We start from the raw sequence: 18,370 nt of genomic DNA, 5'->3' as shown, positions 1-18,370 counted from the left end.
TTCTAATTAATCTCTAGGAATTAATCAATATTCAAGTTCTTTAATTAATCAAAACTATTTGATTAATTCCAAAAATTCCAATTAATTTATTAATTACTTAAAACATTAATAACTTATTTTCTCTTTTTCCTTATAGTTAATTATGTTTAGAGGCTAACCTAAAGAACCATTCTATTATTAGAAATATTACCAAAAAGATAATTACCATGGACACTATTTTTAATATTTTCTATCATTTTCAATTGTAAAATCTTATTTCATCCCAAAACAATAATTACCATATTTCAAATATACTTCATATATAACATAAACTAGATCTCAATTTAATCAATATTTCACCGATTAATGAACTTATTAAATGTACAAGCCAATTATGCATAACATATCACCGAATCTTAATTCATTCATCCAATTTAATTATACTCAAAGGATTAATCATCCTTGTGACTTAATTGATTAAGATAGAAAACTAATTCATCAAAATCACATTTTTTTTTATTTCTAGGGTTTATGCTGCCACAACCTAATTCAAGAATTTATCATTCTTTCAAAATTAACGATACATGTTTAACTGATCACCATAATGCTACAAACATGTTTTGTTACTTCATACTAAACAAATAATATCATAATTGCATCATTTACCACATTTCATCATTTACCACTCCTACCATAGATGCTCAAGTAAGCTTCAACATAAGGAAGAAGTACCTTAAACTAAATGAAATTGATGTGATCCTCAATTTTCTTGATAATTCCTAACTCTAGAACTCAATCACATGTTTAGGCCTTTAGAAACCACCCATGGAATCTCTAGTATCAAACAAAATGAGTGATAGTTACAAGATGACCAACCCTTCTGATTAATCTGTTTTATGTTGATAGTGACTATATGGCCTGTTCCACATCACTATTTTTAGTATATCAACATACTAACTCATGTATCGTGTACTCCTTTGCGTACGTCGCGTACCCCAAAGTATATCACTATCACTATTCACTTACGTAAGTAAGTTCTCGCTTATCGTATGCATCGCCCCAATCCGGCCTCTTGATGCATCACATACTCATCAAAATCCCTTTCTTTGTTTATACAATATTCTCTTGAGGATTATCTCACTCAAAACTTAGACAAGGTTCATACTCATCCTTTCCTAGTTGTTCTATATGTATCAATAATATATTAAAAAATCTTTACACAAGAGCTTGTTAATCAACAAGTTATTATGAAAAATATATATTTGAAAAAACTCCCACAATAGAAAATAAGTTTTTCAAAACTTTTTCATTTTAATAAAGTTTCGAAAAACCTCATATTTTAATATATATTTTCAACGTCTAATAAATGAAATATAGCGTCTATGTTTATTGGTATCAAGACGATTGGTATGATGTTCATGAGTTAATGAGTTAAGGGTTAAGTCCTCTTTGGGCTGTATAGTTTTAAAAGTAAGGTCATTAGGTGCGTGAATTACCCTTTTAAAACATGAATTTTGTCAAAAACAAAATGAAAATGACTTGTTATTTATTGCGGTTTCTTTTAAAGAAATCAAACTCTTTTTAAAATTTAACTTAAAATAGAATTTTGAAAGATTACTAAATGAATCATAAAGCCAAAAATCCAAAGATTCTAAAATTGTTTAAATAGATTTAGAAAAGAGACAAACGTATGAATCTTTTCCATCTTTAATCAAAACTTACTAAATTTACGAGCAAAAATAAATTTAAACTCTGTGAGAAACACATGACCAAACTCATTCGGATTACTGTGAAATACGTAGAAATTCACAAGTAGTTTTGATGGTGTAATAAACTCAAAGTCGTTTTCGTAGAGAATTTGAAAAATGATGTGGTCAGGAATAACCACAAGTTAAAAGTAGTCCAAACTTAATTAAGTATTGAGTTCAAATATGGCAACAAATTAAATACACTCTTAAGAAAAAATTTAAACCTGTTCAATTAAAATAAATGGCATTTAACAAGGTCTAGTGAAACTATTTTAAGAAATACATTGCCGTAATTCAATACCACAAAACCTTCAATATCGGGTTTCATGTTTTCAACCATCTCATTTTGCGCATTAGCAATGGCTTCTTCTATTCTCAATCCTTCATTAACCACAATTTATACAACACTTGCCGCTTTGGCATCCATCCTCATCGTCTTCGTTATTTTCTCATTCTCAACCCAACCCAATTGCCTTCGTACGAACTACGTTCGTGTCAGAACTCATGATTCCTTGTTGCCACCCGATACCACCAACATTTCCCACCTTGTTTTTGGCCTTGTGGGGTCTACAAACGCATGGCACCATCGAAAATCCTACATCGAGTCATGGTGGCGCCCAAACATCACCCGTGGCTACCTCTACCTTGACACAGCTCCAACAGACGATCTCTTGCCATGGTCAGAAGCCTCCCCTCCTTTTCGTATTTCAGATAATATTACAACATTATTCGAAGAAAGTCGACACAATGGTGAGCCAGTCATGGTGCGGTTGATACATGCGGTGATCGAGATTTTTAGGGATGAAAGAGAAGATGTAAGGTGGTATATCATGGGAGATGACGACTCAATCTTTTTTGTTGACAATTTGGTTGATGTTTTATCGAAATATGATCATACAAAGTACATATACATTGGTGGTCACTCGGAGAGCATAGCCCCGAATGAAATTCTATCATATGACATGGGATTTGGTGGAGCGGGACTCATAATGAGTTACCCGTTGGCAAAAATGGTGCAGAAAAACATAGAAGATTGTGTTCGAAGGTATCCGCAATTGAAATGTGCTGATCAAACGTTGATGAATTGTGTTAATGATTTTGGTGTTACGCTAACTGCTCATCAAGGACTTCATCAGGTATCAATCATCTAACACCGTTTTAAATTGAAAAGCGGGGTATATATAAGTTTAATGATTTTCTACCTAGCCTTCGGTAAAGTTTTAATTTGGCTCCATTGTTGTAAAAAATTTCATCTTTTATAAATCAACGTAGTTGACCTTAGTTCAAAGTTTGGAAATTTTCAATAAATTTTAACTAAGTTTCATAATTGTTTCACTTATCACATATTTTTTTAAAAAGATGTAAGTATTCAACTTTTAATTTTCTCCATATTGTGAAATTTTTAGAACTATATGTCTCAGACAATAACCAAAATTATAATTCAAATTATATATATATATATATATATATATATATATATATATATATATATATATATATATATATATATATATATATATATTGGTACTATTTAATCGGGGGCATTGCCCTCATAATTTAGTTTAGAGATTAAATTAATGCCCAAAAGATTATTCCACATAATAAATTAATATGTAACAATTTGGAAAATAACGAAACATGTATAAACAATAAACCAATATTTATAGCATTATGAAAAAAATTCTACCGATATTTTCTGGTAGCAGTTACTGCAAGATAATTATGTGATTGATTGTGGTGAAAAGAGTGTTCCAATTTACTTTCTCAAGTTTTTATTTTACTTTTTATTTATTATTATTATTATTTTTTCTCTTTTCTTAACAAGGTCTTCATCCTCTCAATTTGTTGAACTAGATAAAAAAATTGATAAAAAAAACGTATGATGTACAATAAGAGTCGATATCATGGAGGCTTCAACCAATGTCATTTTGAAAGAATCCAAGTTCTTTTAACATAGTTATTCATTATGCATTCCGTAATTGACCATTATTAGAAAATACTAATTACTAACGTTGAAAGTGTATTAGTTTATCTTTTATATTATATTTCGTTTAAATAGTTGTGTTTTCCTTATATCGGGTGTCAATTTGAATATTTTACAGATGGATCTACATGGGGATGTATCTGGATTTTTATCTTCACACCCAAAAGTTCCCATGCTTTCCCTCCATCATTTTGACCAACTTGACCCAATCTTTCCTTCAATGGACCGTTCTGAATCAGCAAAACACCTCATGAAAGCGGCAAACATTGACCAACCTCGTTTGGTGCAACAAACTGTATGTTATGATAGACAATTAAATTGGACCTTTTCATGCTCATGGGGCTACTCAGTTCATATTTATGAGAATATCATAACTCGTAGCGTCCTAAAGGCCCCACTTCAAACATTTAAGCCATGGATCTTGGAATCTACTCCACCATTGTTCATATTCGACACAAGACCACTCTCAAATGATCCATGTGCAACTCCTCATGTGTTTTTATTTGAATCCATAAAAATAATCAATGAAACTGAAGTGATAACAAATTATGTCCGAGTGGCTTCACGTGGTTTGCCGGCTTGTGAAATAGCCGGCAACCATTCTGCAGATTTGATCAACAGAATTGAAGTTGTTTCACCGATGACAAAACCTAAGCAGGTGAGTTTGAATACCAAATTCAATCATGAAAATTTAATAAATCACCGATTAATTACATATTAAATATTCGACATGAAACTTCTCATTCTCTTCGTATGAAGTACGATTATGCATGTCTTTGGTGGTAATTGGGTGTTAGTTCGTAAATGTTTCATGTACTAACTAGTGATAACTGTTTACATTATTTTTTCATTTGTTCTAGGATGGCAAAGCAGAATGTTGCGACATAGTTGAGAATAAAATGGAGGTGGTAAGGCTAAAGTTACGAGATTGCATGGAAGATGAGTTGATTGCTTGAGCTAGACGAACAATATTAATATGATTAGTTGTAGTTCTATTATTAAAGAAACATTATTTCTAGTTTTTGTTTTAAAGGCCAAAGGAGATTACATCTTTCTCATGTGCTAAATGGTAGCAGCTTAGACGTTTGAATTATCTTGGAAGGATATCCAACCATGACTAATGCCTAATCTCATATGATATACAAAAATACCATCAAGATGGTTTCCTCTCCTAGCTAGCTAGCTTTCATCTAGGTTACAAAGTTATGTGATGGGCGGATTTCTGCAAGAGCTATTGCTTGTTAGCCATTGACTCAGGACACACGAACATTAGTTGAACTATTGATGGATGAATTGCTTGTGTGTTATGTTGGGAGGAAACATTTGATCAAAATAGAACCAAACCAAATACTTAGCGCGAACACCAATTACCCTACTTGTGTAAACCGCACTAGAATGAAACTAAATAGATATAGATAATATAATAAATATGTTTTGTGTCTATATGTTAGAGGAAACATTAGATCCGAAATACATATAAACCCAATCTTTTAAAAACGGGTTTTTTAATTGAACCGGTATGATGATCGGGTTCCCGGTTCGACCACCGAGTCAACCAGTTTCTATAGTTTTCATGTTTTTTCCTATTTTTCTACACATACATACATATATAAATCATGAATTTGATGTTTATAAATTCAAATATTAAAAATACATATAAAAAAGTTGTAAATGAATTCAAATACATTAAAATAACACATAACCATAAGTTATAGAGTTTTATATCAATCCATATACGTCAAAAAGAAAATGAAGTATAATACCGTAACGAAATATAGTTTTAAATGAATACAAACACATCAAAAAATGTTATAACATTTATCATATGTTTTTATTTAGAGAAAACTAAATAGATATGAAAAAAATCACCAAAGTTTATTATGTAAATTGTTTTTTTTCATGTGTTTTTATTCGATCTAACCAGTTCAACCGGTTTATTTTGACCGGTTCCACAGGTTTTTTTTCTAAAAACCGGCCGGTTCAATCCGGTTCAGAAATCAATGTAAAACCGGTAATAGTTCAACCGCTCCCTCTACCGGTTCCCGGTCCAACCGGTTCGACCAGCCGGTTCAAACCGGTTTTAAAAACATTGTATAAACCAAATATATAGCGTGGAACACTAATTACCCTTCTTGTGCAAACCATGGTAGAATTAAATACTAGATCTATTCTAATAAATAAAAATTATTTTTTTTCATTTGTCATTTTCTTAAGACTTTTGACACATGTTATTATGTGAGATTTTAGAATTTTTTAAATTCCACATGTCATTATGTGGTATTTTCATTTTAAAAAAAAAAATTAATCCCACTAATTAATAAGTCTATTATATATGTAAAAAAATCATTCTATTAAATGTGTAAATCAATAATTCCCGATTCGTTTAATTATTTCAAAGTCTTTCTAATCTTCTACATTTATAGTATATAAATATTTATTAATACCTACAATAATATCTTATTTTATAAATAAGGTAACAATAATGTTAGAGAAACTCAAAAGCTTTGAACGTGTTTATATATATATATATATATATATATATATATATATATATATATATATATATATATATATATATATATATATATATATATATATATATATATATATATATATATATATATATATATAGGACTTGTGATGCGGGTCTTAGTGTGGAGGATCAGACCCTAATGTTTCTAGAAGCCTATGATTGAGTGACTAAAGAGACTTCAAGGAAATGACCATAACTTTGGTTATGGGACTCTGTTTTGGGCCTACGATCAGTCAAATCGAAGTTTGAAACAAGGAGCACAACTTGGGAGCGAGAAAATCAGATGAAACAAAAGTACGCATCTTTTCCCTAGTCCATGAGCTCTCTCTATAGAAAAAATTTTGGGACGAAATTCCCTTTAACGGGGGGATAATGTAACAACCCGTTATTTCAAGTCAATGTATGTCAAACTTGTTCAAATGAAAGTCTAAATATTAACCAAGTGTAAGTGAATTCACAACATAACTTAAGACAATAAAAGTCAACAAAGCTTACACTAGTTAGGTTGCATATTCATACCAAAGCCTAATACTTAACTTAAAAATCATAAAACCTTATGTATATATGGTTTTCGATTTAAGGAATCAAATCCCTAACCAAATCCGAAATCACATGCTTTTGGGAAAGCAAAAACCGAAAACCCTTTTCTATTTGACTTTAAGGCCAAAAACTCTTTTCCATTTGACCTAAAACCGAAATCACTTCCTTTATGGAAGTGTAGGACCGAAAACACTTAGTTTAAGACCCATTAAGACCGAAAACTACCCCTATATATAAGTGTTTAACCGTGAACTCAATTCATTTATCATTTCCCAAACCGTAAACACCCTCATTTTGCTCTCCAAACTCATACAGAACCTCCATATCTTCATGAGATTTTTACCCAGATCATCATAATTTCACCTAGAACACCAAGAACAATCTTCAAATCTTCAAGGTTTCCTCAAGAACACCAAGAACATCATCAAATATTCATATCTCACACCGAAAACACCCAAGAACACCGAAAACGCAAAGAACACTTTCAAATAATTCCTAAGGCTTTTTGTAAGTATTTCTTACATAATTTAGTGTTGTCTAACACTTTAATTATTATTTAGATTATTATTTAAATTAATATCTTATTAATTTAAATACGATATCATGCATAACTATTATTAGGATACGACTACTCACACGGGTTCTAAACCGAGAATCATCACTATCGCTTCGGATCCAAACAAGAACACGCATTCGAGGTGAGTTCATACCCCTACGTTTTCATTATTTTTCCATATTTTTAGGGGGGGGGGGGGGGAATACAAGTACAACACAAGGAATATTTGTGTTAACATCCAAACAATTTCAAACGATTCCAAACGATTTCAAACTGTTTCAAGCTATTCTAAATTATTTCAACTGTTTCAACTATTGTTTTTACTAAAACACACACACACACACACACACACATATATATATATATATATATATATATATATATATATATATATAAATGAGATTCAACAGGCTTAGGACTTGTGTTTTCGCCATAACTCATGTTCCTTTTTGGTTGTGGGCTAAGGGTAAATTCACTTGTCCGACCGTCTTTTTAATTTCAATTATATATGCCCTATAGATATATGAGTATAAAACTTTAAACCTTTGTTAAATGCTGAGCAACAAAGAATTTTCAGAAATATTTTCATTTCAAACGGAACAAACATATAAACTATAATAGGTATAGTTTATGAAACTCACATACCACTCTACAAATTCAAGAAACAATACAAGAACATACTCATAAACTATAATAGGTATAGTTTATGTAACACTTACATCATTGTTACTAAATTCACAGATACAATACACACAAACATATAAACTATAATAAATATAGTTTATGGAACATACGTACTATTTTACTAAGTTCAGGTTACACTACAGAAACAAACATATAAACTATAATAGGTATAGTTTATGAAACATACATACAGTTATTCATTATAAAATGATTTTCATTTATTCTACATGTAACCGTCGGTATAGCTTTGTGAGACACACTTCAAGTACTTACCAAGTACCAACCAAGCCCTGAAATTATAACCAGAGTCTCCTGGAGGGAGAGCATGAATTTGTGTATAGATCTAAACGAGATTGACAATCCCGCACCTTAACTGTTAGCTAAAGTTAGGCTGCCAGGCCTAGGGTGACAAATGTCATAACTATTCCGACGCCTAAAGAACGTCGTTTCAGGCCATCCTAGGTCATCAAGCACGGTAATAATAACTCACAATTTGGTATTGAACAATACGATTAGTTTATGAATACATAAACAACTTCAAGTATTTTTTATTAAATAAAAGAACTACAATAGAATATTTTACATTACAGCTGGTGGAATTCGGGTACTTACATTTATAGAGTTTTCATACAAGAATACATACAGTATACTATTTTTCCAGTACAGAGAAACTTACATTTCAAAGAAACTTTCATTTTCATTTGGTTTTATTTAACGATAAGACTATGATATACTATTACTGAGGACAACCATATTTACAGATTTTGGTCTTATGGTATTAAGACTACAATTTATTTACAACAGAAAATATAGGATTTTCTGGAAGAACATACTTACATTTTAAAAGAACAACAGACAGATTTCAAATACAAATATGCTTATGAACTCACCAACTTAATTGTTGACACTCTTTTCAAAACTACTTGTATTCTCAGGGAATCAGTAAATAGGTACCCACAGGTTTTGAGGAGACGGAGCTTCATAGAGTCACGTCTTTTAGTTTTTGCTATACATTTTGGTGTCAAGTAAACATTGATTTGAACACATATGTAAAACTATACTTTATCAATGTAATGGTTTTTTTGCTTTGATTACTATTATACAATTGTTGTGATACTGTACATGACGTTATCCACCCCCGAACGTTTCCACTGTTCCGGTTTGGGGGTGTGACAGATTGATAAGTACCCGAAGCTGAATTACCCTTTTTTGAGTCCATAAATTGATATCTAAATGGAGTTATAGACAATTTTGTGTTTGGCCCATGGTTGTTTTGAGGCTCGTTTTAAATTCCGCTCCTTATTTATGTGTAACTGATGCAATTTAGATGATCATTCATCAGTTTTATAAACTATCAGTTTTCTCCCAAAATTCTGTGTATGGTAAGACCAGATTTTGAAGCCAGTCTCACGGTATTCGTAAAATCAACGTGGTTTTGAAGAGATTTTCCTGGGTATTCTGTTAGAATCAACATGCTCACTCTTATTTATCTTTGTTCTGTTTTACACGCTGCATCAGTTGGTATCAGAGCCGAATTCCTGGTTCAAAATGCCTCCAAGGAGAAACAGGCCACCCGCCAACGTTCATGAACAAGAACTGGAAGAATGTCTTATGGCCCGCATAGAGGAGAGGACAAGTCAGATGGTTGATCAAATGACTGGACGGATGGTCGAACTTATGAATCAAGGAGGGAAAAGGTCTGAAACTCATTCGTAGGTGGAAGATGATGAGTTTGGGAACCTGTTCGGCTGCAATTGTAACGTCCGCAGATTCGGGCTAGTCAATTTAGAGACAATAAGCATCAAAAATGAGTTATTGATGGAATATTATTTAAAAGGAGTAATCTTAACCGAGTGGTAGTATATGTTACAAGGGTTCCGTACATATAAAGAATGCCGAAATCCGAGTTATAACGAGGAAGTTATGGTCCGTCGAAGTTTTACGGCAAAACCGGCACGGCACCGGGAGACGTAAATAGTGAATTTACGATAGAGGACTTTTTGGCCTTAGTGATCTAAACAAAAGTTGTAGTATACATTAAACCGAGAGCGTGCATAAAAAGAACGCCCAAATCTGACTTTGTATGAGGAAGTTATGAATTTTCTAAGATTTGGCATGGCAGTGCACGACCCGAAACTCGAATTTTAGATCTAGCGGTTTTTGGCCTACGCTACCTAAATGAGAGTTGAAGATCTCATTAATAGGAAGTCAACGATAAAAAGAAAGAGAAAAACGGAGTCCGTATGAAAGAGTTACGAATTTTTCGCTGTCATTTAACAGTATAATCTCCACCTACTGTTAAATTTAAGATAGGTCGAGAATTAGCCGACGGAGTCAAAATGAAAGTTGTAGATCTTATTTTTACCTACGCGTGGATATAAATAACTTCAAAAAAGGACCTCGTATGCGAAAGTTACAGATTTTAGAAGTTGGAAGTGTGTTGTGCGAAAATGGGTGACGTGGCACAATCTTGGCCATTGCTTTCTCCTCAAGTCTTGCCACCAGATGGTGACATGTGACACCAAGTTCAACCATATTTCACCCTATAAATAGAACCTCTCACACCCTCATTTTCTTCACACCATTCCCATTCTTTCTTCTCTCTACACTCTCTCTAAACCTCCCAAAACTCCCCTAGCGCTAGAAGAAAGCCCCGGAGCGCTCGACGGCTCCGAGAAGAAGAGATTTCGGCTCGGAAGTTCTGCCCCTGCAGAGCCCGACTTCTAGCCAAACCCCCTCGTAGGTAAGATACGCCTAAATAATTTTTAATATAGCTTTTATTTAAATATAGTAACGCTATTAGGATCTTATAATAATTATTTGAGCTATTATTATGGGTTATATAAGTGTCGTTATAATATTTTTTCAACCACTCGCGGTACGGGGAATCCGGTTTGAAGGGCCGCCTGGGTTGTTGGATTTCAGAAGTGCTATATGCCAAAATGATCCTGCCCTCCGGTGTTTCATGTCTGACCCCTGTCTGTACATAGTGGGTGAAGAGTATTGTTTAACGCTTATATAATAGTAATAATAGCTAGACTATTAATTAGTCTCGTTGAACATTATACTAAACTCTAGTGGAAATGATACCAGGTTTTGTCAACGGAAATTTGTTTTAAAGTAAACGAAGTGCTTTTCGAGTACCGAGTCACCACCTTTGCAGGTGAGTGCATAGTCCCTTTCGTGAACATGATTTTAATACAAGTATTGATTGAAGTATTAATTATATGTTTATGTGCGAGTTAATTAATGTTGCCTGAAATACGTGTTAAAGAACATACCTGATTATATTTTCTTACGAGTACGAGTGAGTTATACTCAGAGAATAGAACTTTAGTATATGTCATTGATCCGGAAGCATGGATTAGACATAGTCATTGTCCCTAGTCCGAGAGTATGGATTGGACATAGTCAACTGTCATTAATCCGGGAGTATGGATTAAGACATAGTCAATTGTCCTTAGTCCAGGAGTATGGATTAAGACATAGTCAGTCGTCCTCAGTCCGGGAGTATGGATAGGACATAGTCATTCGTCGTTAATCCGGGAGAATTGATTTACACATAGACACTTGTTCCTAATCCGAGAGTATGGAATGGGCACAATTATTGATCCAAGAGCATGAATTAGATCCGAGAGTATGGGTTAAGTAACAGGTAAAATTTAAGGTCCGAGAGTATGGATAGTCTCGTTGTAAGGATTAACGGGGTGGGGTAAGAGTTGCTTATATATATATATATATATATATATATATATATATATATATATATATATATATATATATATATATGGTGAAATTGTATATTTTGTGAGTTCTAAATTATATATATGATATAACATTGTGGGATTGAAATCCCTGTGTACTCACCAGGTTTCCCAACCTGACCCACTCAAGCTTATTTGTATCATAGATGTCGATACGAAGTTACATTACACTGAGAGATTAAAGAGATGTAGATCACTAGTGTAAATGAATGTAAGTTCTGTTTATGCTTATGTTTCTGTATTGACGATGACATCCAAAATGTTTTAAAATGAATAAAAATACATTTCTTCGGAAATGTTTTGATAACGTATTGATCATGTTTTACTGGGAACAAATTCCGCAACATTTTCACTAAAAGAGGTACTCTGATTTTTATAAAGCATAAACAAAATCGGTCTTTTCTGGCTGTGAAAATGGGGATGTCACAGTTGGTATCAGAGCATTAGTTTAAGCGAACTAGGAATATGGATTTATTTCTAGACTTAAACTTAGAATGCTAAGCAATGATTGTGAGGTGTGTGTCTAATAAAATTTAGGTAATACACCTGAATAGACACAAGCACTAGCTTATTTAGGGAAAATACCTAACATGCTTTTATGTGCTAAATGATTTATGATATGCATTATATGATCGGATCTATGGTCTGTTGCCGACCGGATCTGGAAACTTTATGTGTTCAGGTTTCTAAATGTTTAATTACGATATTGGAACTGGCATATAACTTTTCGGAGTGATAGGGAGATTTACATGTCGATCGTAAATAAAATCTTTCCTATCTTAATTCTCGTTATTACACACCGAACGTCTGAATTGGTGTATTGATCGAAATGGCAAGAACCCGAAGTGGAGTCGGGAACGCGAACGGAAACTGGAATCAACCTCCAGTGATTGAGCAAATACCTGTTGTGGTAGCCACTCCAGAGCCCATCACGATGGCCGGACTACAGTTGATGATCTAAATGATGTTGGATCGTCAAATGGAGGAAACCAGACGTTTGCTTCAACAGAATCGAGAGGAAGCTACAATACCAATCGAACAACCCGAACTGAATGATGTGCATTCAGAAGGAGGGAACTACAGTGGGACCATTGGTCAAGCCAACCCACCAATAGTTCGACGAAACAACCAAGATGACGGAGACGAGAGGAACGGATGCAAGTACAAGGATTTTCTAACTTGCAAGCCATCAACTTTCACTGGAAAGGAAGATCCGATCGGAGTTATGGAATGGATATCAGAGATGGAGTTGGCCTTCATGATGTGTGGATGCAGAGGCAAGTTACAGACCACATTTACAGTACGTCAGTTCTGAGGAGGCGCTGTGTGCTGGTGGAACACTCTGGGGAAGACTCTAAGCCCCAATGAGCCCCTACAACTGACTTGGGCAGAGTTTTTGGTGCATTTCAAGCGCAAGTATTGCTCAGCCCAAAACCTGATCGAGCTTAACTTTGATGAAAGGGAGCATTTCCATCGATGAATACACCAACAACTTCACGGACAAAATGGAGTTTGCTTTGCGCCTTGTCCGAGACGAGCTGACAAAAGTCGACAAGTACACAAAGGGACTTCCCTGGGAGTATGCGGTGCCGGTACGTCAGACACCTACTCTAGAGGCAGCTATCTGGGCTGCCAAGTCTGTTGAAGATATGATCAAGGGAAGAGTCGCCAGCAAGGTTGAAGTTGGCGATAAGAGAAAGTTTGAAGGATACACAAGGTCCGACGAGAAGAGAAAATTCCCAAAGTCTGGAGAAGGAGCACAATGGTGTGACAAGTGAAGAAGGAAGCACATTGGGAGATGCTCTAAAGAGATGACCTGCTTCAAATACGGGAAGACTGGTCATTATGCCAACGAATGCACAACCAAGAGAGAAGTTTGCTTTAGGTGTGGTGAAGAAGGACACTACAAGCAAAACTGCCCAAGGAGAGAAGAAGATGCAAAGCCAAATGTGCCGCCAAAACCGAAGGCAAGAGCATTCCATATGATCCTAGACGAAGTAGCTGACAATGCAAGGAATCAGGAGTGAGGATGGATATCCGAAGAACAAGTTATAGTATCTTAAGGTGTAGCCTATTAGAGGCATAGTCTAGGATGCACTTGAACACCCATGTAATCGTTTCAAGGAATAATATAAAACCTTAGTTTTACTATCTGATGTGTTAAGCTGTTGTGTGATTTTCTTGTATGATGACTTGGAAAACTGCGAGACAATACTTGGGACGAGTATGAGTATGTGTGAATGGTAGTAGAGGCCTATACTACCGGAAGCACAAGACTCGCACTTGGATCAGGGAAAGTCACAAGGTTACCAAGAAGCAAGTAATTGATTTTGTTTTATTCAAGTATGTCGTTACCATCGTTTCGGTAATGATTAAGAAGATGATTGTTGTTTCGACCCTAGTGTTCATATCAAATTGAGTCTGACTAAGATGAGTATGTTACGTGGTTCAGAGAACCAAGTTCAATGTAGCATCTAACTTAAGCCAAAAGATTGAAGTGAAAGATAACCGAAGCGGTCAATAGAAGTATCACGCTAGTTAAAGAAGTTGGTAGCTAGAAATGCTACATGTTAAAATGTGATTATATCACATTAGAACATGAAGGAAAGTATAATCCATTCCGTAATTTGACTCTAAGAGACCTAAGTCTGAGCGTTGCAACCTACGATGAGAGTTCATTAGAACGTGACCTATCGGTCTATCGTGGAAATCAAATAAAATTATCTTAGGTTTGTTAAGAAGAAGAAGGAGTCTCTGATAAAGAGCGAGTTTGTGACATGAAGGTCATGATTGAAAGTGTAACAAGACATAGAGAACGGGTGCAAGATCAAGCACTGCTTGCAGTCAAGAAGACCATGAGTTAGATACGCATTCGAAGAAACATAGAAGTTACGACTATTACCTAGGATGAAGAGATAACGAATGGAGTCATTATACAACCCTGTTTTGTTGATGATTCCGGGACGTAATCATCCTAAGGGGGAGATAATTGTAACGCCCGCAGATTCGGGCTAGTCAATTTAGAGACAATAAACATCAAAAATGAGTTATTGATGGAATATTATTTAGAAGGAGTAATCTTAACCAAGTGGTAGTATATGTTACAAGGGTTCCGTACATATAAAGAACGCTGAAATCCGAGTTATAACGAAGAAGTTATGGCCCGTCGAAGTTTTACGGCAAAACCGACACGGCACCGGGAGACGTAAATAGTGAATTTACGATAGAGGACTTTTGGCCTTAGTGATCTAAACAAAAGTTGTAATATACAATAAGCCGAGAGCGTGCATAAAAAGAACTCCCAAATTTGACTTCGTGTGGGGAAGTTATGAATTTTCTAAGATTTGGCATGACAGTGCACGACCCGAAACTCGAAGTTTAGATCGAGCGATTTTTGGCCTACGTGACCTAAATGAGAGTTGAAGATCTCATTAATAGGAAGTCAACGATAAAAAGACAGATGAAAATGGAGTCCGTATGAAAGAGTTACAAATTTTTCGCGGTTATTTAACAGTATAATCTCCTCCTACTGTTAAATTTAAGATCGGTCGAGAATTAGCCGACGGAGTCCAAATGAAAGTTGTAGATCTTATTTTTACCTACGCGTGGATATAAAGAACGTCAAAAACAGACCTCGTATGCGAAAGTTACGGATTTTAGAAGTCGGAAGTGTGTTGTGCGAAAATGTGTGACGTGTCACAATCTTGGCCATTTCTTTCTCCCCAAGTCTTGCCACCAGATGGTGACATGTGGCACCAAGTTCATCCATATTTCACACTAGAAATAGAACCTCTCCCACCTTCATTTTCTTCACACCTTTCTCATTCTTTCTTCTCTCTACACTCTCTCTAAACCTCCCAAAACTCCCCTAACGCTAGAAGAAAGCCCCGGAGCGCTCGATGACTCCGAGAAGAAGAGCTTTCGGCTCAGAAGTTCTGCCCCTACAGAGCCCGGTTTCTAGCCAAACCCCCTCGTAGGTAAGATACGCCTACCTAATTTTTAATATAGCTTTTATTTAAATATAGTAACGTTATTAGGACCTTATAATAATTATTTGAGCTATTATTATGGGTTATATAAGTGTCGTTATAATATCTTTTTAACCACTCGCGGTATGGGGAATCTGGTTTGAAGGGCCGCATGGGTTATTGGATTTCAGAAGTGCTATATGCCAAAATGATCCTGCCCTCCGGTGTTTCATGTCTTGCCCCTGTCTGTAGATAGTGAGTGAAGAGTATTGTTTAACGCTTATATAATAGTAATAATAGCTAGACTATTAATAAGGGGTCGTTTGATAGTTCCTAATTGGGTTAGAGCTGACTGAGTTTGAAGCTGACTGGGTTAGAAGTTCTGACTGAATTAACTTCTGATTGAAACTTGTTGTTTGATTTTGCATCTGAGTGACTATACAAAATGACTATATTACCCTCACACAACATTTTTTTTTATAAAAATTCATTTATGATTTACCATTTATTTTATAACAATACATTTTTTATAAAAACATTCAAAAAGATGAAAAATGACCATATTACCCCTCGATGGTTAAGAAAATAATGCCCTTATATTTGTTTCAAACCATAAGAAAATGCATATAAATTTTTCTATGACAAAAGTGCAACTAATTTTATAGTAAAATAACACATAAATATAAACAAAAACATACAAAACCACCTAAAATCTAAAATGATACCTGAATGCATTCTATAAATAAATCTTGTACATCAATATCATATTCCTAACCATTTGTCACAGTGGATGCATAATTTGTTTTTAATTCATCATGTGACCCATACACAAATTCATAATGTGAGCCATTGATCTTCATGCCTCTAGATAAGCTTCTTTCCCCTTTAGTGGATTTTCTCTTTGGTGGATTCTTTCCGTTAGTTAATCCTTTTTTATTGGATGAAAGATGAAAGGAATGCTTTTTGTGGCACTCTAAAAATTGATTTGGCATATGTTAAGTCATAATTTCCGTTTCACACATCTAGTAGTCTCCACATGTGCCTTCTGGTGCATAGAAATAGAACCTTCAATATGGCGATGCTAATAAAAAATGAAAACAAAAGGTTATTTTAATATGTGTAATTGATATTACAAAGTGAGATCCTCTTATAGAAACAAAAATCATAATGGTGCAAGAAGCATCATAATCTTCATTAAACAGAAAAAAAAAAGTTCTGGCATTTAGTAAGAACATAAACATGATTAATTCAAAAACGTTGTTGAAAAACATCTTATCTGGGAAACAATTAAGGTAATCTATCAGAAAAAACGCAGGAGAAAGAGCAGGTCGCACCTGAGTTGGAGGAAGGATGGTCGGAGGTTGCGTGATCAGAGGAATCTGACAGAGGAAGAGGACGGAGGCTGTGGAGGAATACGACGGCTAGAAATCATTTTCTTCTTCGGATCTGTGCTTTTGTGTAGACGATTGTTTAGGGCATAACAGGAATTGGTTATTTTGGAGCCGATTTGTCCCGGTCCTTCACTATAGAATAAGGGACCGAATCAATACATTTCTTTGGACCGAGTCTAAGTTTTGGACCAAGTCCAACCTTTTAGAAGATGTGTCAAACATTCCAGTTGAGTTTTTTTGGTCCCAGTCCACCCTTTGGACCCAATTAGAAAGGAAATCAAACGGACCCTAAGTCTCGTTGAACATTAGACTAAACTATAGTGGAAATGATACCAGGTTTTGTCAACGGAAATTTGTATTAAAGTAAACAAAGTGCTGTTCGAGTACCGAGTCACCACCTTTGCAGGTGAGTGCGTAGTCCCTTTCATGAACATGATTTTAATACAAGTATTGATTGAAGTATTAATTATATGTTTATGTGCGAGTTAATTGATGTTGCCTGAAATATGTGTTAAAGAACATACTTGATTATATATATGATGATTTAGGATAAAGAGTAAACCTAAATTAATTATGAGGAATATGGGGTAGTATTTTCTTACGAGTACGAGTGAGTTATACTCAGAGAATAGAACTTTAGTATATGTCATTGATCCGGGAGCATGGATTAGACATAGTCATTGTCCCTAGTCCGAGACTATGGATTGGACATAGTCAACTGCCATTAATCCGGGAGTATGGATTAAGACATAGTCAGTTGTCCTTAGTCCAAGAGTATGGATTAAGACATAGTCATTCGTCCTCAGTCCGGGAGTATGGATAGGACATAGTCATTCGTCGTTAATCCGGGAGAATGGATTTACACATAGACACTTGTCCCTAATCCGAGAGTATGGAATGGGCACAATTATTGATCCGAGAGCATGAATTAGATCCGAGAGTATGGGTTAAGTAACAGGTAAAATTTAAGGTCCGAGAGTATGGATAGTCTCCTTGTAAGGATTAACGGGGTGGGGTAAGAGTTGCTTATATATATATGGTGAAATTGTATATTTTGTGAGTTCTAAATTATATATATGATATAACATTGTGGGATTGAAATCCCTGTGTACTCACCAGGTTTCCCAACCTGACTCACTCAAGCTTATTTGTATCATAGGTGTCGATATGAAGTTACATTACACTGAGATTAAAGAGATGTAGATCACTAGTGTAAATGAATG

General features: G+C 34.8%; 1 protein-coding gene across 1 annotated transcript; it reads left to right on the top strand.

Annotated features, from left to right (window-relative positions):
* Window positions 1–2,086: 2,086 nt before the first annotated feature.
* LOC145122055 (uncharacterized) lies at window positions 2,087–4,994 on the top strand. Its single transcript, XM_079057731.1, has 3 exons — window positions 2,087–2,863; window positions 3,830–4,369; window positions 4,572–4,994. Exons 1-3 carry the CDS (start codon window positions 2,087–2,089, stop codon window positions 4,665–4,667), a joined length of 1,413 nt encoding a protein of 470 aa, XP_078913857.1. The 3' UTR covers window positions 4,668–4,994.
* Window positions 4,995–18,370: the final 13,376 nt, after the last annotated feature.

Source organism: Lactuca virosa, chromosome 6 (genome assembly GCF_052849685.1).
Source record: "Lactuca virosa cultivar CGN04683 chromosome 6, Lactuca_virosa_CGN04683_v6, whole genome shotgun sequence".
Classification (NCBI taxonomy): domain Eukaryota; kingdom Viridiplantae; phylum Streptophyta; class Magnoliopsida; order Asterales; family Asteraceae; genus Lactuca; species Lactuca virosa.
The sequence above is the reverse complement of the archived record's forward strand: the minus strand, read 5'-3'. Positions and strand labels throughout refer to the sequence as shown.